Below are 16,027 nucleotides of genomic sequence, written 5' to 3'. Positions count from 1 at the left end.
ATATCGCCATTCCTTCACTGTCACTGGGTCAAAATCTTGGAACCCTCTCCCAAACAGCACCATGGGTGTACCTACACCATATGGACTACAGCGGTTCAGGAAGGCAGCTCACCACCATGTTTTCAAGTATAATTAGGAATGCGCAATAAATGCTGGCCTAGCCAGCGACGCCCATATCCAATGAATGAATAAAAAAGGACCATCACAGCATCACGCAAGAAGATCAAGATAACGCAACATTTTTATTTCTAAGGCTGTCTTTAGAAGAGGCACAACTCCTTTCTAAAGCCAGAACCTGAGACAATCAGATTGCATAACAAAAATGGCTTTTAACATCGGAAATACAACGATTTTTTCCTGTTTATTATAAAATTCAAGGGACCATGTTAAAACCATGTATAGTTTCAGTTCATTGGAGTCTCACAATTAGCATGCATTTCTGATTTTAGCAATAATAGCCTCAATTTAACAAGGTTTTGCAGCAGATGCAAAATGCTTTACAAGAAACAACATTTGTAGGCAATGAGACAAGCCTCCTTTTAATACTATAATTTTGGTAGCGGGGTCTCACATGGAATTTTATGTTCTTTGATGCTTATCTCATCCATATCAATTGACTGCACGAGTAATCCATCAGTGTAACCTGCTAATGTTACATCTTTATAGATTGATTTCTGTTGGAACAGTTGGCATCAAAAGCTCCCTTGGCAAGCTTGGTGCCCTGGGCTACTGCCAAGGCACATCCCAGCCCTGGGCTAGTGCCAAGGCACATCCCATGGCACAGCCTTCTGCTGATAATTGGAGGGTAAAGCACATATGCAGGCGTGGACTTAAGCCCTGCCTTAGAGCCTTGTGCATACATTGTAGAACACCAACCAAAAGACCCAAGAGGCCAAAGATCAAAACTCATCTTCTTCACCTTGCTATCAAGGCCTCATTGAAGGCTTACAGTGCTAACTTCCTGAGGTATCACTGGGTGTGGGTGCAGAGTGATCTCCCGGAATCTACCCAGACACTTGCTTTTTGGGTTCACAAAGAATGTGATTTGGTGAGTTCCCTTAAAATTAAATCATTACTGGGAAAGTGTGCAGTCACTTGCATGATACAACCTTGCTGGTAACAAACAAGCTGGACATTGAGTGAAATCATTTCTTATTCTCATAAGTTATGGGATTTATTAAGGGAGCCACATGAGTACATTTGGATCTTGGGGAATCTAACACCTCTATAAAATTGTGGGGCCTTTTCACCCTGTCATCAGTCATCCATAGAGATGTAAATGGGCTAGTTTGTTCTAGCATACAACCTACCTGTGAAAAGGCTTCATGCATCTGTGCACACATATTGGATACTGGCACTAAAGACCCCACTGGTTGCTTGGAACATCCCCATAACATTAAGGTTCTGGTGGGGGCGGGGTGGCGAGGTGCAGGGTTGCGGGGGTGTTGTTGTTAATTCACAGCCAGTGATAGTGGGGGACCTATGGCAACATTTCCTTTAAGAAGCACAGCCTTAGCAATACCGCCTTATAAATAAAAGTAGGAGGGTCTCAGCCTATATATTCTGAGCTGGCGTTATCATTGGGAGTAAGTATCACATGCCTCCTTTGTTGGCTGACCAATGTTCTCCTTCTGTTGTCCCCTTCATCCAAAATACAAAAGATGCAGGGTTAGTCGCATAGGCAAACCTATTGCTTCCTCTTTAGAGTTGGAGAAGTAACAAGAGCTCTAAGGCAGAATGAACAAAAGGTAGATACTGAAGCTGTTCTCAGCAGCAAAAATAAAACCATTACAGAAATTCATCTGAGAAATAAGTTTGTTCTGAATCATTTCACAATAGAAGCTGAATTCTTTACTTTCACCCTCAACATTACTGCCTAAGAACACCGGATTCTCCTTTAGATAAACATGATCCATAATATAATTATGGGAAACGAGACAGAATTCCACCTTCATTTAAATACACCAAACCATTTTAGGGCAAACCAGGGGTGTCGTGCCAAATTTTGAGGTGCCAGAGCTCTAAGAAAATGTGTTGGCCATATCATTTCTATATCTACTGTTACATGGTTTTCCTGTGTATTAATCATTAAAGTTCCAAAAATCAGAAAAACTATTTTTTTTTTTAAAAAGTGAAAATTATTAGTGCCAGTAGGCGGTAGGCATTTTATTTTGAACTGTGGTATTTTGAATCATTAGTCTTTAGCATAGCTAGAATTTCGTTATGTAACATTTCACAGGTTGAGTATCATTATCTGAAATCCTCAGGGGCAATCGCGTTTCGGATTTCAGATCATTTCGGTTTTTGGACACCGCATATAGGACTAGGCCTGTTTACATTACAATAGTCTAAGCCAAGGCTAGCTATAGTCTAAAGTAAATAAAATTACTAGAAAAGTAAGATGTATCACTGAATAATAAATACAGGGTACCTGTAATAAGTTCTCACCCATGGTAGCATCTGTGATTCTGCTTGTAGGGGAGGGTTCAGAGTGTCGATGTACTCTGCTGGGAAACATTCTTGAATAGTTCTTCCAGCTTCATTTGCCTCATCAGCATTTTTTTTTTTGTTTCATAAGTTTGTCTTTTATTTTATAGGTTAACATTATTTCTTGCTTACTTATAAATGCACTTTGTTCGAGTGCATGTGTCAACCCGTCACACATCTTAATAATATCTATGGGTACTTTCTCTTTCTGATTTACTATGCCATCCTCATCATCGTTGTTTTATCAAGTTGATTTTGATGTAATACCACTACTGCAATCTCACAGTCAGTAAAAGGATGGACAATGGGAGCATTGTTATCAATGTTAAACGCTTCCTCAATATCCTCGGCCTCCAGGGTATTCATATATTCCATTGATACACCTTTTGCATACTTAAGGGTTTTCCTGATATTTTCCCTTGTTCACATGACAAGATTCAAAATCTTCAACAATATTATCAGCTTCAATGAACATTGTTGCAGGCCAAAGGTTGTGCCAACCGTTGGTCAAGGTGTCTTTATCAACAAGGCACCATGCATTAACAGATGAATAAATGGCAACCTTAACTGTAAACTCCGTTTTGAAGCCTTTCACTCCAAGCCTCTGTTCACAGCACCAAGCATACTATTCAAGAAGGGGTCTTTATATTTATATTTCATGGACCAAAGAATGTCTTGCTCCATTGGCTGAATTAATGATGTTACGTTGGGAGGAAAGTAAACAGTGAAAATGTTGTTCTTTATGGAGAGCTTAGCGGGGGATGTGCTGAACAACTGTCCAATAGCAACATGATTTTACACAGTTTTCTTCAAGTCCAGCTACCTGATAATATTCACATGTCTCTGGTGCAAAGTGGTTGTGAAACCAGTCAGAAAACACATCCCTGGATACTGCTTTATTGTCATAGTATTGAACAGGTAATGTCTGAATACCCTTGAAGCCCCTGGGACATTTACTCTTCCCAATTACAGCCAATTTATATTTGTGTGCGCCAGCCTCACTGGCACAACCAAAGACACTCAATCCATCCTTAGTACCCTTAACCCCCATTAGTGCACTCTTCTCAGCCAATGGTAGAGTTTTCCTAGGGGAGTACCATCAGAACAGACTCGTTTTGTCAGCATTGTAAATTTGTTCAAGCAAAAGGTTTTCATCTGAAATTAGCATAGCAAACTTATTAATTTTTCAGCGGCATCATGGTCTGCAGATGCTTTAATCACCAAAAACTTCATACTATGGTGCTTTGATCTTGAATTTCTGAAACCTATGCTTCACAATAATTTCCACAATTGGTTCCAAATTTCTGCTAGAGGAAGAGGCTGGTCTTGACTTTGAGCCCTTTCCTGATCGGTGACATCACAGCCATGTTGTGACATATGGTGTTGGATCCCAATGTGTCGGCCCCCGGGGTGGAGGGCAGGGGGAAGGATCTGTGTAGTCTGAAAAACAAGTGCTGATGCCTGGCTTATGCGAATTTTTGAGGTTGGTGTTATAACTAATTTAATTTGACTGAATCCTCGCTCACATACTGCAGTACTGCTTGGAATTACTTGTGTGCAATGTAGTAATGGTCATAAATCCAGGGGAATGTGTCATCCAGTTTCCTCCACACAATCTCGGAATGCATTGATTAGAGAAGCTATTGATACTTACTATTAAAACTTAAACCACTTGCAAAGAGAAGATATTGCCAATTCTCTGTAACCTGCTGACATTTCAGCTGGCCAATAGTCTTTGCCAAGAACACACAATTGGTCAGTCTGAAATGCATAACTAGATTGGACTGCAGAGGCTGAATGAATCTTTCAATTACATGGTTTGAGCATTAGATTTTCTAAATTATTAATGAGACTGGTAAGAAACTGCTGATAATTAATGCTGATAATCATACTGTTGCTCCCTAACAAAACCATTCCAAACTTTCCTTGCTCTCAGTCCACGCAAAAAGTGTATGCTATGAAGGATCAATTTGTCTGCATACACAATTATTGTAGGGTGTTTCTGCAAACACAGAGCATGCCAAGTTCATGTAATGTGTCATGCATGTGTCAGAAGTCTAAGAGAAACTGTTTGAGGAAATTCTCTGAATAAACCCTCATAGGTTTTCCTGACAGACGCAGACCTTGTTTCATCTTATATTGCCAGTTCAAAATGAAGGCATAATACTTCATATTTGCACTACACAACCAACACTGTTCGAAATGAACTTGTTACCCATCTTGTGCTTAAAATGCAGCCTATTTTGCAGATTTGTTGTTTTAATTCAGTAGTGCATTCTGCCAGCTGCTGCAGATTGAAGAGTATAATTTGTCACTTTCACATTTCAGGTAAACTACTAGAGCAGTTTTGCCACTTAGGCTGTTCATCAATAAGAATTGAAATTTTACCTTTTATTATTTTGATATGCTGGCAAATTTTCTTCCTCATCTGGATAGCCATGTGGTCAATAATTTCTGCAGCACCATAGCGGGAATGCAACCAATTCCCACATCAACCCATTTGCACTTTGAAGTTACAGCAAACCAAAGTGGTCGGGGTAAGGTCTGTTGTTTTGAGCCAAGTAATATGCAGAATGGAAAACCGCACACGTTGCCTTTAGATGAGATGCATTCAGATTGTCACAATTTTTTCCAGGAGTGTCCTCATTTGCTTTTTCAGCAATACGCTGCACAGTGATGTGGGCTTTAGACAGTTTGTGTTCCACAATTTTTTTTCCAGAGATTTTAAATGCTCTATTGTATGACATTTGGTACAAGTGCCATTCATTCGAAAGTCTCAATCCCTTGGATGTGATAAGTGATAAGCTACCAATATTTGCACACACTTTACACCCAAGTTTTTAAACCTTATGGTCTAAACAAGAATATGTCTCTTTTTGAATCTTCCACATTTCCTCTATCCACACAGGGATACAGACCTGCCACTGTATCAAGCTCAGATTCAGATTTATACTGTGTGGTCAATTTTGAATGTGACTCTGAGGCAGCTGCAGCACTGGAACACTGCTGCCCATCATCACTCAGTGTGACAGTGTGACTTGAATGTTCTTTACTTTCTTCATTTTCTCTATGAAAGGAGGTTTTGCTTTTTTTGTTTCACAGTCATTGTGTTCCTACCAGGCAGTTTTGTAGGTTTGATTGTTTCTTTTCCATCAATTACACGTATAGCAGGTTCTTATGCTTGGAAATTTTGGAAATTGTCCTGTTTCCTATGAGCAGCTGTTAACAATTCTGACTGAGGCCTTTTTCCCTTCAGGCTGGCAGTGAGTACCAAGTAGGCCAGTGAATTTTAAGCCGTTTTACTTTATAAGCTGTTAACCTGCCACGTCGAGGCGCTGAGAGCCAGGCATCAGGGAAGAAAAGACAAAATACATAGACACTAAACAGGTGATGACTGGCACGCAATGCAGCAGCACTGGAAACGGAATGCAGATTTGGTGATTTGTTCACCTCCAGGGTTTCAATCTCACCTTCTGCAATTCCTCTGGATCTCCACGTACACACAAGCTTCACCTTCCAAGTACACTTTCAGATCCTCAGCCGTGTCAAGCAGAACACCACTGCTTCAAAGGCCATCAGTAAGGAGTCACCAAACTTCGGCTACCTCCTTGGATCTTCAAGGCTTCTTTCAAGCTCACTCTGCTTCAAGTCTGCCCCCACAGTTCTTTCTATAACTGGAGTCTTTTTCCCGGCTCCTGTCATTTATCTTGACTCAGCGGGATCTACCTCTGATCCCTATCTTTATCCCTTATCTGCGACTTTGCTTCTGGGACGTTGGCTGTCCCACTCCCCGGGACAAGTTCTCTGCAATGGCAGTCCTGCTCAGTCCCTGACCTGTAGCTTCACGTTGTTTTGAATTCTTTAAGCCCTTTTCTTCTGTGAAGGTGCACAGGTCCATTCCCCAGCCCGAGGAGCGGTAAAATACAAATTACTGTGTATGTGTGGCCAGTTCATGGCTGGCACATGTGTGAAAGCCCAGAGAGCTCTGCAGCCTGCTGGGAAATGTGGCCTCCAGGCCTGGTCTCCAAAGTCCCGATCAGATTGCAGATCTCTGACTCCGAGTAACTTGGCATGTTCCTGGCAACACCAGTACATTCCTTGGGCTTGGAGTTTGCGAATCGTTGGTCGCTCCGGTGCGCTCCAGCAGCACTATATCCCTGGGGCTAACACTGCTGGTACTGGTCAAGAATGAGCAAGGAAACTATTTCCTGCTTTTGTCTGCTGGAATAACATCTCAAAATCAGTGGTAGAATCCAAACATATCTTTGTAATCAGTAAACACCTTCATCATATTTCCTATGTAAAGAAGGCATCAATTGAAGAGGCCACAGAATTTTTTTTTTACCAGGTACATGGTTTCCAAGGGTGCTGTGCTTCCCAGAACCTCCGGCTGAAAAGTTTCAGGATCCCACCCAGAAAAAGCCAGCCACACGGCAACCATTTTACACTTGTCAGGGCGTTAATTGGCTCTGGCCAAGATTTCTGCCCCCATCTGGGAGGGAAGTCCTGCCTTAAGAGAATTTCCAGCCAATCAGATTGGCCAGCAGCTCTGTAGTCTCAGCATCACCAGATTGGAGCGGTGGCCTGCTATGACTGCAGACCGTATGACCTTGTGGGGGGGGAGGCGTCTCTGATGGACACAGGGGACCCCAAAGGATGTTCCACCATCTTTGCCTGATGCCAGCCCACCCAGTAAAAGCTGCCTGGCTACCTGCTTAGTGTCGGCCTTCCCTGCCACAGGTAAAATAGTGGCAGGGATGGGATGAGGCACATCAGTGGTCACTAACTGGCCACTTGAGTTCTCAACAAGCCCAAAGGTGGGTGGGTCACCTAGTGCCTTCATAACCCCTGTAAAATGGGAGACAGGTCAGGGGAGTGGGGAAGTTGGCAGGCAGGCCACACGCTACATTTTATGAACTCCTCCCCGTCTTCAAACCCCAAGTCTTGGGGTCTCTAACCCCAAGAGTCAATGTGACTGGAATTTCAAAATTAATGAAGTGCTAAGTAAAGCAGTATAATTTGAGGCTGCATTTGCTGCCAGCGCCGTGCATGCACAGTTGTATGCTGAAGGTAGACCCAGGTTAGCAGCCACCATCTTTATAGAGGGCAATGTGTAGCAGGGTTCATTTGCAGTCATCACTGTCCCTGGCAGCAGGAGGAGAGGATGTTGTGAATTTCTGGACTGACAGTGATAGATTTTGAAAACTCCTTTTACAGGGAGTTAGAAAGGAAGGGTTTGCAGACAGGAAAGTATACTCTTTTCCTTGTGGGAGATTTTACTGCAGTCATGTTGGTCAGTGTTCCTCAACTCTGTCTCACTATCATAGTAATGCAAGTGGATTTTAGGTTGCTATGAGTGTTAGACTATATTGCCTTTCCTCATTCTTCACCCTTCTGCCATTCTGAGTTCCGGGCTGCAGTGTCCAACAATGATGTCATTGGATTTCTGTGCATGCACCAGCCGGTACACACACGCAGATGTGTATCGGCAGAATTCTTGCAGGGCCATATTGAGTTGACAGGGGACAGTGATTATTCGAGAGATTTGCGTTAGAGGTATTCTCAGCAGAGGTTAAACATATTTTACATAAATTGGCAGTATTCTATTCAAATACTGAAGGGTTAACACAGGAGAGTGCAATCTCGCCCGCGAGTCAGAAGATCATGTGTTTAAGCCCCTATCCAGAAATTTGAGCATGTAATCTAGGCTGGAATTTCTGTGCTGGACTTAGGGCATGCAACACAATCAGAAATTATGTCTTTCAGATGAGATGTTAACCTAAGGCCCTATCTGCCTTCTCAGGTAGATGTAGAAGTCTCATGGCATTATTCAAAGAGCAGTGGTATTCACCCAGTCTCCTGGTCAATTTTTATCCCTCAACAATTACTTGATTTATTTCATTGTTGTTTGTGAGAGCTTTGTGAACAAATTGGCTGCCATTTTTCTTGCATTACAACAATAACTACACTTCAAAAGCTTGATATAAATGTAAGCTTCCTTTTATTAAGTACTCACATGGATTTTTCATTTCTGTTGCTGGGTCTGATACTTCCAGGTCTGCCATCGGGAATTGAAACAAGTGCATTGTTTTCTAAATTCTTGTTTGTATTTTGACTATCGACCATGCTTTTGCAGCCATTAAGGAGTGTAACAGGACATGAATCATTGTATTTGATTATTTGATCAATTGTGTCCTGAGCCAGCAGTCCAAGTTCTTTGGTGACAGTAGGAGTTATCTCTAAGGATGAAACACAAGTATTCATTTAGGTTCTATGTTGCTTTCCTGCAAGACCAATTTGTAATTTTGAACCAAAGAAAGAACATCCAGAGCCTGAAATTTCCATTATGCCAAGGCAGATATTGAACAGATCAATGCAGCAGCAGAAAGTGAAGCAAAAACTAGTCCTGCCTTTGAACAAAGCACCACAAAATGCTGAAGGGGTATGCCTGGAGGAGTTTCTGCACTAATCCTGAAATTCCACCCAACAGTCTCAGTGGACTTCTGGGTATTCCCTGATCCCCTCATGTGAGGTCCTCCCAAAACTCACAACATTTCATGTATCTGGAAGGCAGTGGGCAGCCAAAGGCCACTCAAACTTTGCCCACTGGCAGCTGTTTTTAGCCCTCTTTCCTTCCATTCTGGGCAGAGAAGTGGACTGGAAGCATTTAAATGAGGCCCAGGGGGTTAAAATAGACTAGGCCTGAAACTTAGACCAGTGAATGTATTGTGCACTTGCCTGGGGCACTAGCAACCCCCATCATTGCTCCATCTGCCCAATTCAGGTCAAAAATCAACCCAAAATGGATTGCTAATAACCAGAAATCCTAAAACATATTAACATTTATCATAATCAGAACTACAAGACAATTTGGCAGATCATGTCATCCCTTTAACAGATTTTACTACCGCTTAAATATTTATCTGTACTTCAGATAGTATCAGTAGAAAATAATAAAATGGAAGGCATATAGCTACAAAATAAAAATGTACGAAACTTTGTTAGACACTTGCTTCACAATAGTGTACAAAAATCTGTGTATCATAAAAAAAAGCCAAAGACAAAGTAAAGAAAAGATTTTAATTTCATACCATAGTCCACTCATACCATTTTATTAAAACATATTTGAACGGAATTCATGGCTCCCAAATCCCATGCGATTCCAACACTGTGACAGTGATTTTCCGACCAGGGGAGAAGTTAGGGAACACTTCTTCAGGCAAAGAATGGTAGAAGTTGTTACTCACAATAAGAGATTGTGATGGAAAAATTATTCCAGGCTGGTCTTTTGGTTCAAGCTGATTTATTTTCAAGCCAACTCCTCAGTGCTAGTGTCTTCCAAGTAGCTTCCACACAAACCTGTTTCTGTTCCAGCTGTTTTTTTTATTCTATTTAGATGATAATCAATACCCATTAACTGTTTAACTAGCAATTATCTTGAACAAGGTGATTGCCATGCAGCGTGATTATTCATACATTGACAGATGTCCCCTCTTTTTAAAATTAAAACTTTGAAAAAACTTAAACAGCATTTTTTTTTAAACAAACCGAAGGAAATAATGTCACGTATTTCCACATCTATGCAGTTCTCATATTTCCTTTATCAAATATATATATAAACAATTATAAAAATGTTTTTTTCATTGCATCATTATAACGTAAGATCTTCCAATACGTTTAATAATTTCTTAGAGCAGGCACTTCTTTTTGTAGAACAGTCTGACAGTTGGTGACTTGTGTCAACCCATTGTATCTTACAGATCTTCTCTCTAACATTTCTTTTATGCTGGCTAGGTCTATTCTTAGCCTTTATTCAGTGACACTTTTTGTGGAATGAACATTGTCCCAAAGAGATCGGTTATCAACATAACATTCTATGGGCAAACTTTTCTCACATTGCCCCTTATACATTTTCATCAGTATACTGGATAAGTAAACCACCATATCTAATGTTTCTACCAAGGCCAGCGTTTCAGCAGCTAAGGTGCTTTTCACTTCTCTTTTTATTTTCTTGGCCACCCAAGCCAGTAGGCAACATTTATCATTCTTCCCCACTAAGAATATGATAAATCCTGCTGTGCTAGAATACCCATCTGGGAGATTGGCAATGTGAAGCATCACTAAAAATAACCAACCTCATATCTTCCAGATCACTCAAGGCTGGAATCTTGAGCACACATCCCTCAGAATTTACTTTTTAAGTGTTTTATTTGCTCTCAGAAGTTGCTCAACAGTAGCATGTTTCATCATGATACTTAGCTCCAACACATCATAACTAGCATCAGGCCTAGTCTGAGTGCACAACCAGTTCAACTGCCCAATCAAACTTCTCAACTGTTCCATTTTTTCCTTGGTAGCAGGATCCTCTTTTTGTGAGGATCTAACCTGAGTTATTGGGATATGAATAACATTTCCTAGATAAGTTTGTTGATTCAATTTCACTCCTAACTTGCTCTGCTTAATGTCTAATCTATGTATTTGAAGGCCCTGAAGCCTGACTTCTGACCTGGAATTCTTTCTTTATCTTCTCGATTACACATTGTTCAAATTCTACAGAGCCTCCCCACAGGAAACCATCAACATGCATGATAAAGATCCCAGCTAGTTTCTCCTTATGGTACCAGTAGAACATCACAGGGTCTGCTTTTAACTGAATGCAACCTGTTTTCAACAGGACAGACCTCATAGAAAAATACCAAACTCTTGACACTTCATTCAACCTGTAAACACACTTGTTCAATTTACATAGCTTTCTTTCGACAACCCCGGCTTCCTTGGGTGATTTCAAAAGAACTTCCCTTTGAAACTTCTCCCCCTATAAAAATGCAGCCTATCAATCGATTTGCACTCCCACAAATAAGATGCCAAAAAAGCTTTAAAAAAAAACAGAATTACCTGGAAAAACTCAGCAGGTCTGGCAGCATCAGCGGAGAAGAAAAGAGTTGACGTTTCGAGTCCTCATGACCCTTCGACAGAACTTGAGTGAGTCCAAGAAAGGGGTGAAATATAAGTTGGTTTAAGGTGTGTAGGGGTGGTGGGGGGCGGGGGGTTGGGTGGGTGGAGAGAGAGAAGTGGGGGGGATTGGTGTGGTTGTAGGCCACTGTCCCTACAACCACACCAACCCCCTCCACTTCTCTTTCTCTTCCCCCATCCAAACCACCCCCCCACCCCCACACACCTTAAACCAGCTTATATTTCACCCCTTTCTTGGACTCACTCAAGTTCTGTCGAAGGGTCATGAGGACTCGAAACATCAACTCTTTTCTTCTCCGCCGATGCTGCCAGACCTGCTGAGTTTTTCCAGGTAATTCTGTTTTTGTTTTGGATTTCCAGCATCCGCAGTTTTTTTTGTTTTTAAGCTTTAAAAAAAAAAGTCTTCAAACACACTTGCCTCGCATTAGGCGAGTCCACTCTGATCAATCTAATCTCCTAGTCTCTCTTCAAAGCCTCGGGCTACTAATCTCACATTGGCCTTCTATGTGCCGTCTGGGAGTACCTTTTCTGTACAGGTCCATTTGTGAGATAAAGCTAGCTGTCCTCTGTCAGATTTTTCAGAATATACCCCAAATTTCTTCCAACTTTCTAACTCTCTTTGGCTTCCTTTATCAGCTTATTTTCCAATTTATTAGCAGCAACTAGAATCTCTTGGTCATAAGGACTTCTACTTGTATTGAGATTGCTAGCTTGCTCTCTAGTCCTCCTTGTTAAGCTATGACCTCTTCCTTTCTGGACTGCTACTGTATGATTGTTCTCCTATGCAAACAGAACTCCATTCGCAAGTCTGTGATTTTTTTTTCCCAATTTCTGGTCCATTGTCAGAACTCACACTGCACTTTCTGGGGTCCCACATCTTTACCTTGGTTTGCTAATCGATAGGTCTTGTCTCCTGTCCTCCATCCTGCACATTTAGCCAATGCTTGTATTTACCAGTGGCCTTTCCTGCTCTGTCTACGATAGTGGCACCCCTCCACACACTGGTCTCTTCTGGCATGTATGTTACCTTTGTTCCTACTTTGGGTAGTTGCCCTTTTGGATGAATAGTGTTGTCCTGTACTTCAGTGTTACTTTGTTCATGGTCAGTCAACCCTGTATCTGCCATCGTCTGCTCCTCATAACTACCCAGTGTCTGTGTATGTGAAGTGCATGGTACCTCTTCATGCTCTATGTCCTGTTCAGAACCTGTGAAGGTTAGTCAGTACCAATTAACCATCAAGAACGTACCCTAACAGTTTGATTGCCGTGTTGCACAATTACTACTTTCCCATCGCTCCCTATTACCTTGCCAGGTCCTTTCCACTCTTTCTGGCCTTCCCTTTTATAATATACCAGGTCCCCTATTCTAAACTGTACTCCTGATGGTCTTATGTGATGCCATAGGGATCGCCGAATTTTCTCTGAAACCTCAGCTTTAATGAAAGCTTTTCTGCCTGCATGCAAAGCGTTCAGATGAGCAGAAAAAGTGGAGCTAATGCTAGTCCCTTTGAGAGCAAGGGGAGCATCTGACAACACCGCAGGTAACTTCGGATTTCTTCCGTACACCAACTGGTATGGACTGCATCCCCCAACCATTTGCAGAGTTCTCTACGTGCATCGCCCATGCTAATGCCGTTTGTAGTTTACAACCTGCTTGATCAGCTAACATTTTATGTAACATGTCATCTATTACTGCATGGTTTCTTTCGCAAAGACCATTACTAAATGGGCTCTCTGCTGGAGTATGCATAACTATAATGTTTAAATTTTCGCACATATCTCGAAATTCATCATTGGCGAATTCCCCACCATTATCTCTAAGGAACTTCATTCGTGTTCCTAATCCTGTTCCTACCCATTTCTCCATGAACTTATCGACAATGGTTCTTTTGTCTTTACTATGTATCACAGTGGATAGGCTAAACTTGGTTGCCATATCTATGAAGTGTAGTAAAAAAAATACCCCTATCCTTGTCCCAAACTTTCAAGTCCATTGCCACTGCATCATTAAATTCCCTGGCGAGTGGCAAGCTCACAACAGGAAGCGGTGGCGTCTTGCAATATTTAAGGCAAATTTCACACTGAGCAGTCATTTGTTCAATAAGGTCATCTATTCTTTATCAACCACTCCCTTTTCTCCAAGTAGAGTCTTCAGTTTCTGTGGCACCGAATGTGCAAACTGTCTATGTAATTTCCAAATGATCTTCTATTTGTCCACCAAATTCTTCTCAGCAGTTAGCAAAGCTTCATGAACTTTTTGATGAGAAATCTCTGGCTTCCTTAGTGGCAAGCAGTAATGACCTGACCAAGTAAAATGTAGATCCACATTTTTCCCAAGCACGACTGCTCTATCATTCTTCACCTCTAGGGTCATCTGAGCCTTCTTCATCGCAGATCAACTCAACAATAGTGGCATCCCGCTAGAAACCACATCAGTACTGACAAACCGATTGATCCCTGCTACCTTATAAGGGAGGACCACCCGGTTAGAGGATCTTAATGTATTGTCATCTCCGAACCTGAAGCAGGTAGAGCTTTCGTACTCCTTGATCTTCCGCTGGCCTGCCTCATCTGAGAGACTGCAGATAGCAATTAAGCCAACCCATGCCATGCACCGTAGAGTTGCAACCACTGTCCAGAACTGCACAGTTGAAAGAATCTACCATCAAGATATTCATCACCTGATTCAAACTCTCAGTGATCAACACAATTCCATCATGGCAGTCACCATGATCATTTTCAGTTTCAGAGGAATCCATCTCGTGGGTCACTTCAAAAACACAATTCCTTCACTGTGGGCAGGTCATCACATAATGATACTGGGAATCCCACCAAAAAAAAAACAATTAACCATTCTCTGGTCATTTTTCAGGTTCAAACGCCTACGATCACCGTCCCAGGCACGCTTTTTGTCCCGACTCTCAAATTGGCTAGGGTTACGATTATATTCACACTTCTTGTCATTAACCCCATCTTTGTATTCGAATCTTCGTCTAATATTTGGCCAACCTTGAAATTCAGCCACCATTGAATCCTCTATCCTTTGTTTTACAGCATAGTTGTTCGCATTTGCTAAGAAAGTGGCAGGGAACGACTGTTTCCCCAGAAATTTTTTCAGGGCAGCAGCCATTTGATCTAGGAGAGGTTCTTTCCCCCAGAATTGAACTCCTAATAGTATTAAAAGACTATTAATGTGAGAAACGCGAGCACAGTCCAGTAATTTAAATGCCAATACTGATTCCGGAATTTCAAGCTCAAATCTCTGTAAATACTGATTCCGGAATTTCAAGCTCAAATCTCTGTAGTCTCCTGTACCATTTATCAAAATCCATAATATATCCTTCCATGGACTGATCATCTGATTTCCTAAACCTATCAAAGATCGTCCAAGCTTCATATGCTTCCAATAACTCATTCTTTTTGTAAAACTTATCCAAAAATTGTAACAGTAGGTTCAATCCCTCTTCATGATCCAAATCATCCACTTTCTATTCTGAAAATACCTTACTTATCTTACATTTGGCTGGTAATGATAATGCCAAAGCCATACCTTGCTTCTTCCAGGGTATGGAAGTAACCTGGGTCCACATTTCAGCTTCAGCCCTCTATTGTTGATATGGTTCAGAGTCAGAAAAAATTTGATGGTCAAAGCTTGCAATTTTGCACCATCCTTCTACCATTCTGTAAATTAAATTGTTAGCAACAGTACACTTCTTTTGCCTCAGAGGACTGAGACAAAAAGCTTCATATACAGCAATCAATCAGCAAAGCTTAACAAAAACAGAATTACCTGAAAAAACTCAGCTTAAAGTTTATCCTCTGCTACCGTGTTACTCACAATAAGAGGTTGTGGAATTAATCCAGCCTGGTCTTTTGCTTCAAGCTGGTTTATTTTCAAGACAACTTCTCAGTGATAATCTTTTAAATGAAAACCAAATCAACAAAATTGGGAAAAATCAGGCACAGCCCCTAATTCAGGTCAGCTGTAAAACCAAGAACAAAGTTTTAAAGGAAACTTACAAACTTTAAATCAAAATGTGATTAAAGGGGTCAACAAAACACCCCAGTCCCCGCGGTGCCCACCGAGCACGGAAGGCCTCGAGAGTGCCAGCAGAAACTTCTCAGTGATAGTGACTTCCTAATAACTTCCACACAAAGTGTTCCAGCTGTTTCTTTTTATTCTATTTAGATGGGACAATCAATGCCCATTGCCTGTTTAACAAAGTGATTGCCATGCAGTGTAATTATTTATACATTGACAGAAGTGCACAACTCTCTCCCACAAAAAAACAATAGACGTTAGCTTAATTAATAATTTTAAATCTGAGATTGATAGATTTATTCTCATCAAGGATATTAAGGGATATGGAGCTAAGGCAGGTAAATGCAGTTAGGATACAGATCTGCCACGATCCCACTGAATAGCAGTGGAATTTAAGGTCTGAGGGCCTGAATAGCCTACTCCTGTTCTAATGAGTTATGTTTCCACTGAGTGAAGTTCCCTCCTGAAAGCACATAAACTGTAAAATTAGCTTTATATATCAGCTCATTTATAGATTATCCACAG

General features: G+C 41.3%; 1 protein-coding gene across 1 annotated transcript in view; it reads right to left on the bottom strand.

Annotated features, from left to right (window-relative positions):
- The window catches only part of LOC121290452 (cilia- and flagella-associated protein 47-like), a 661,534-nt gene that overhangs the window by 593,219 nt on the left and 52,288 nt on the right, over positions 1–16,027 (bottom strand). Inside the window, 4 exon segments of the mRNA XM_041210889.1 lie at positions 2,755–2,905; positions 8,504–8,726; positions 9,226–9,313; positions 14,312–14,532. Of these exon segments, the coding sequence (XP_041066823.1) occupies positions 2,755–2,905; positions 8,504–8,726; positions 9,226–9,313; positions 14,312–14,532 (683 nt within the window).

The sequence above is a fragment of the Carcharodon carcharias genome, chromosome 18, assembly GCF_017639515.1.
Source record: "Carcharodon carcharias isolate sCarCar2 chromosome 18, sCarCar2.pri, whole genome shotgun sequence".
Lineage (NCBI taxonomy): Eukaryota > Metazoa > Chordata > Chondrichthyes > Lamniformes > Lamnidae > Carcharodon > Carcharodon carcharias.
Note: the sequence above shows the minus strand (reverse complement) of the source record. Positions and strands in the feature narration are given on the sequence as shown.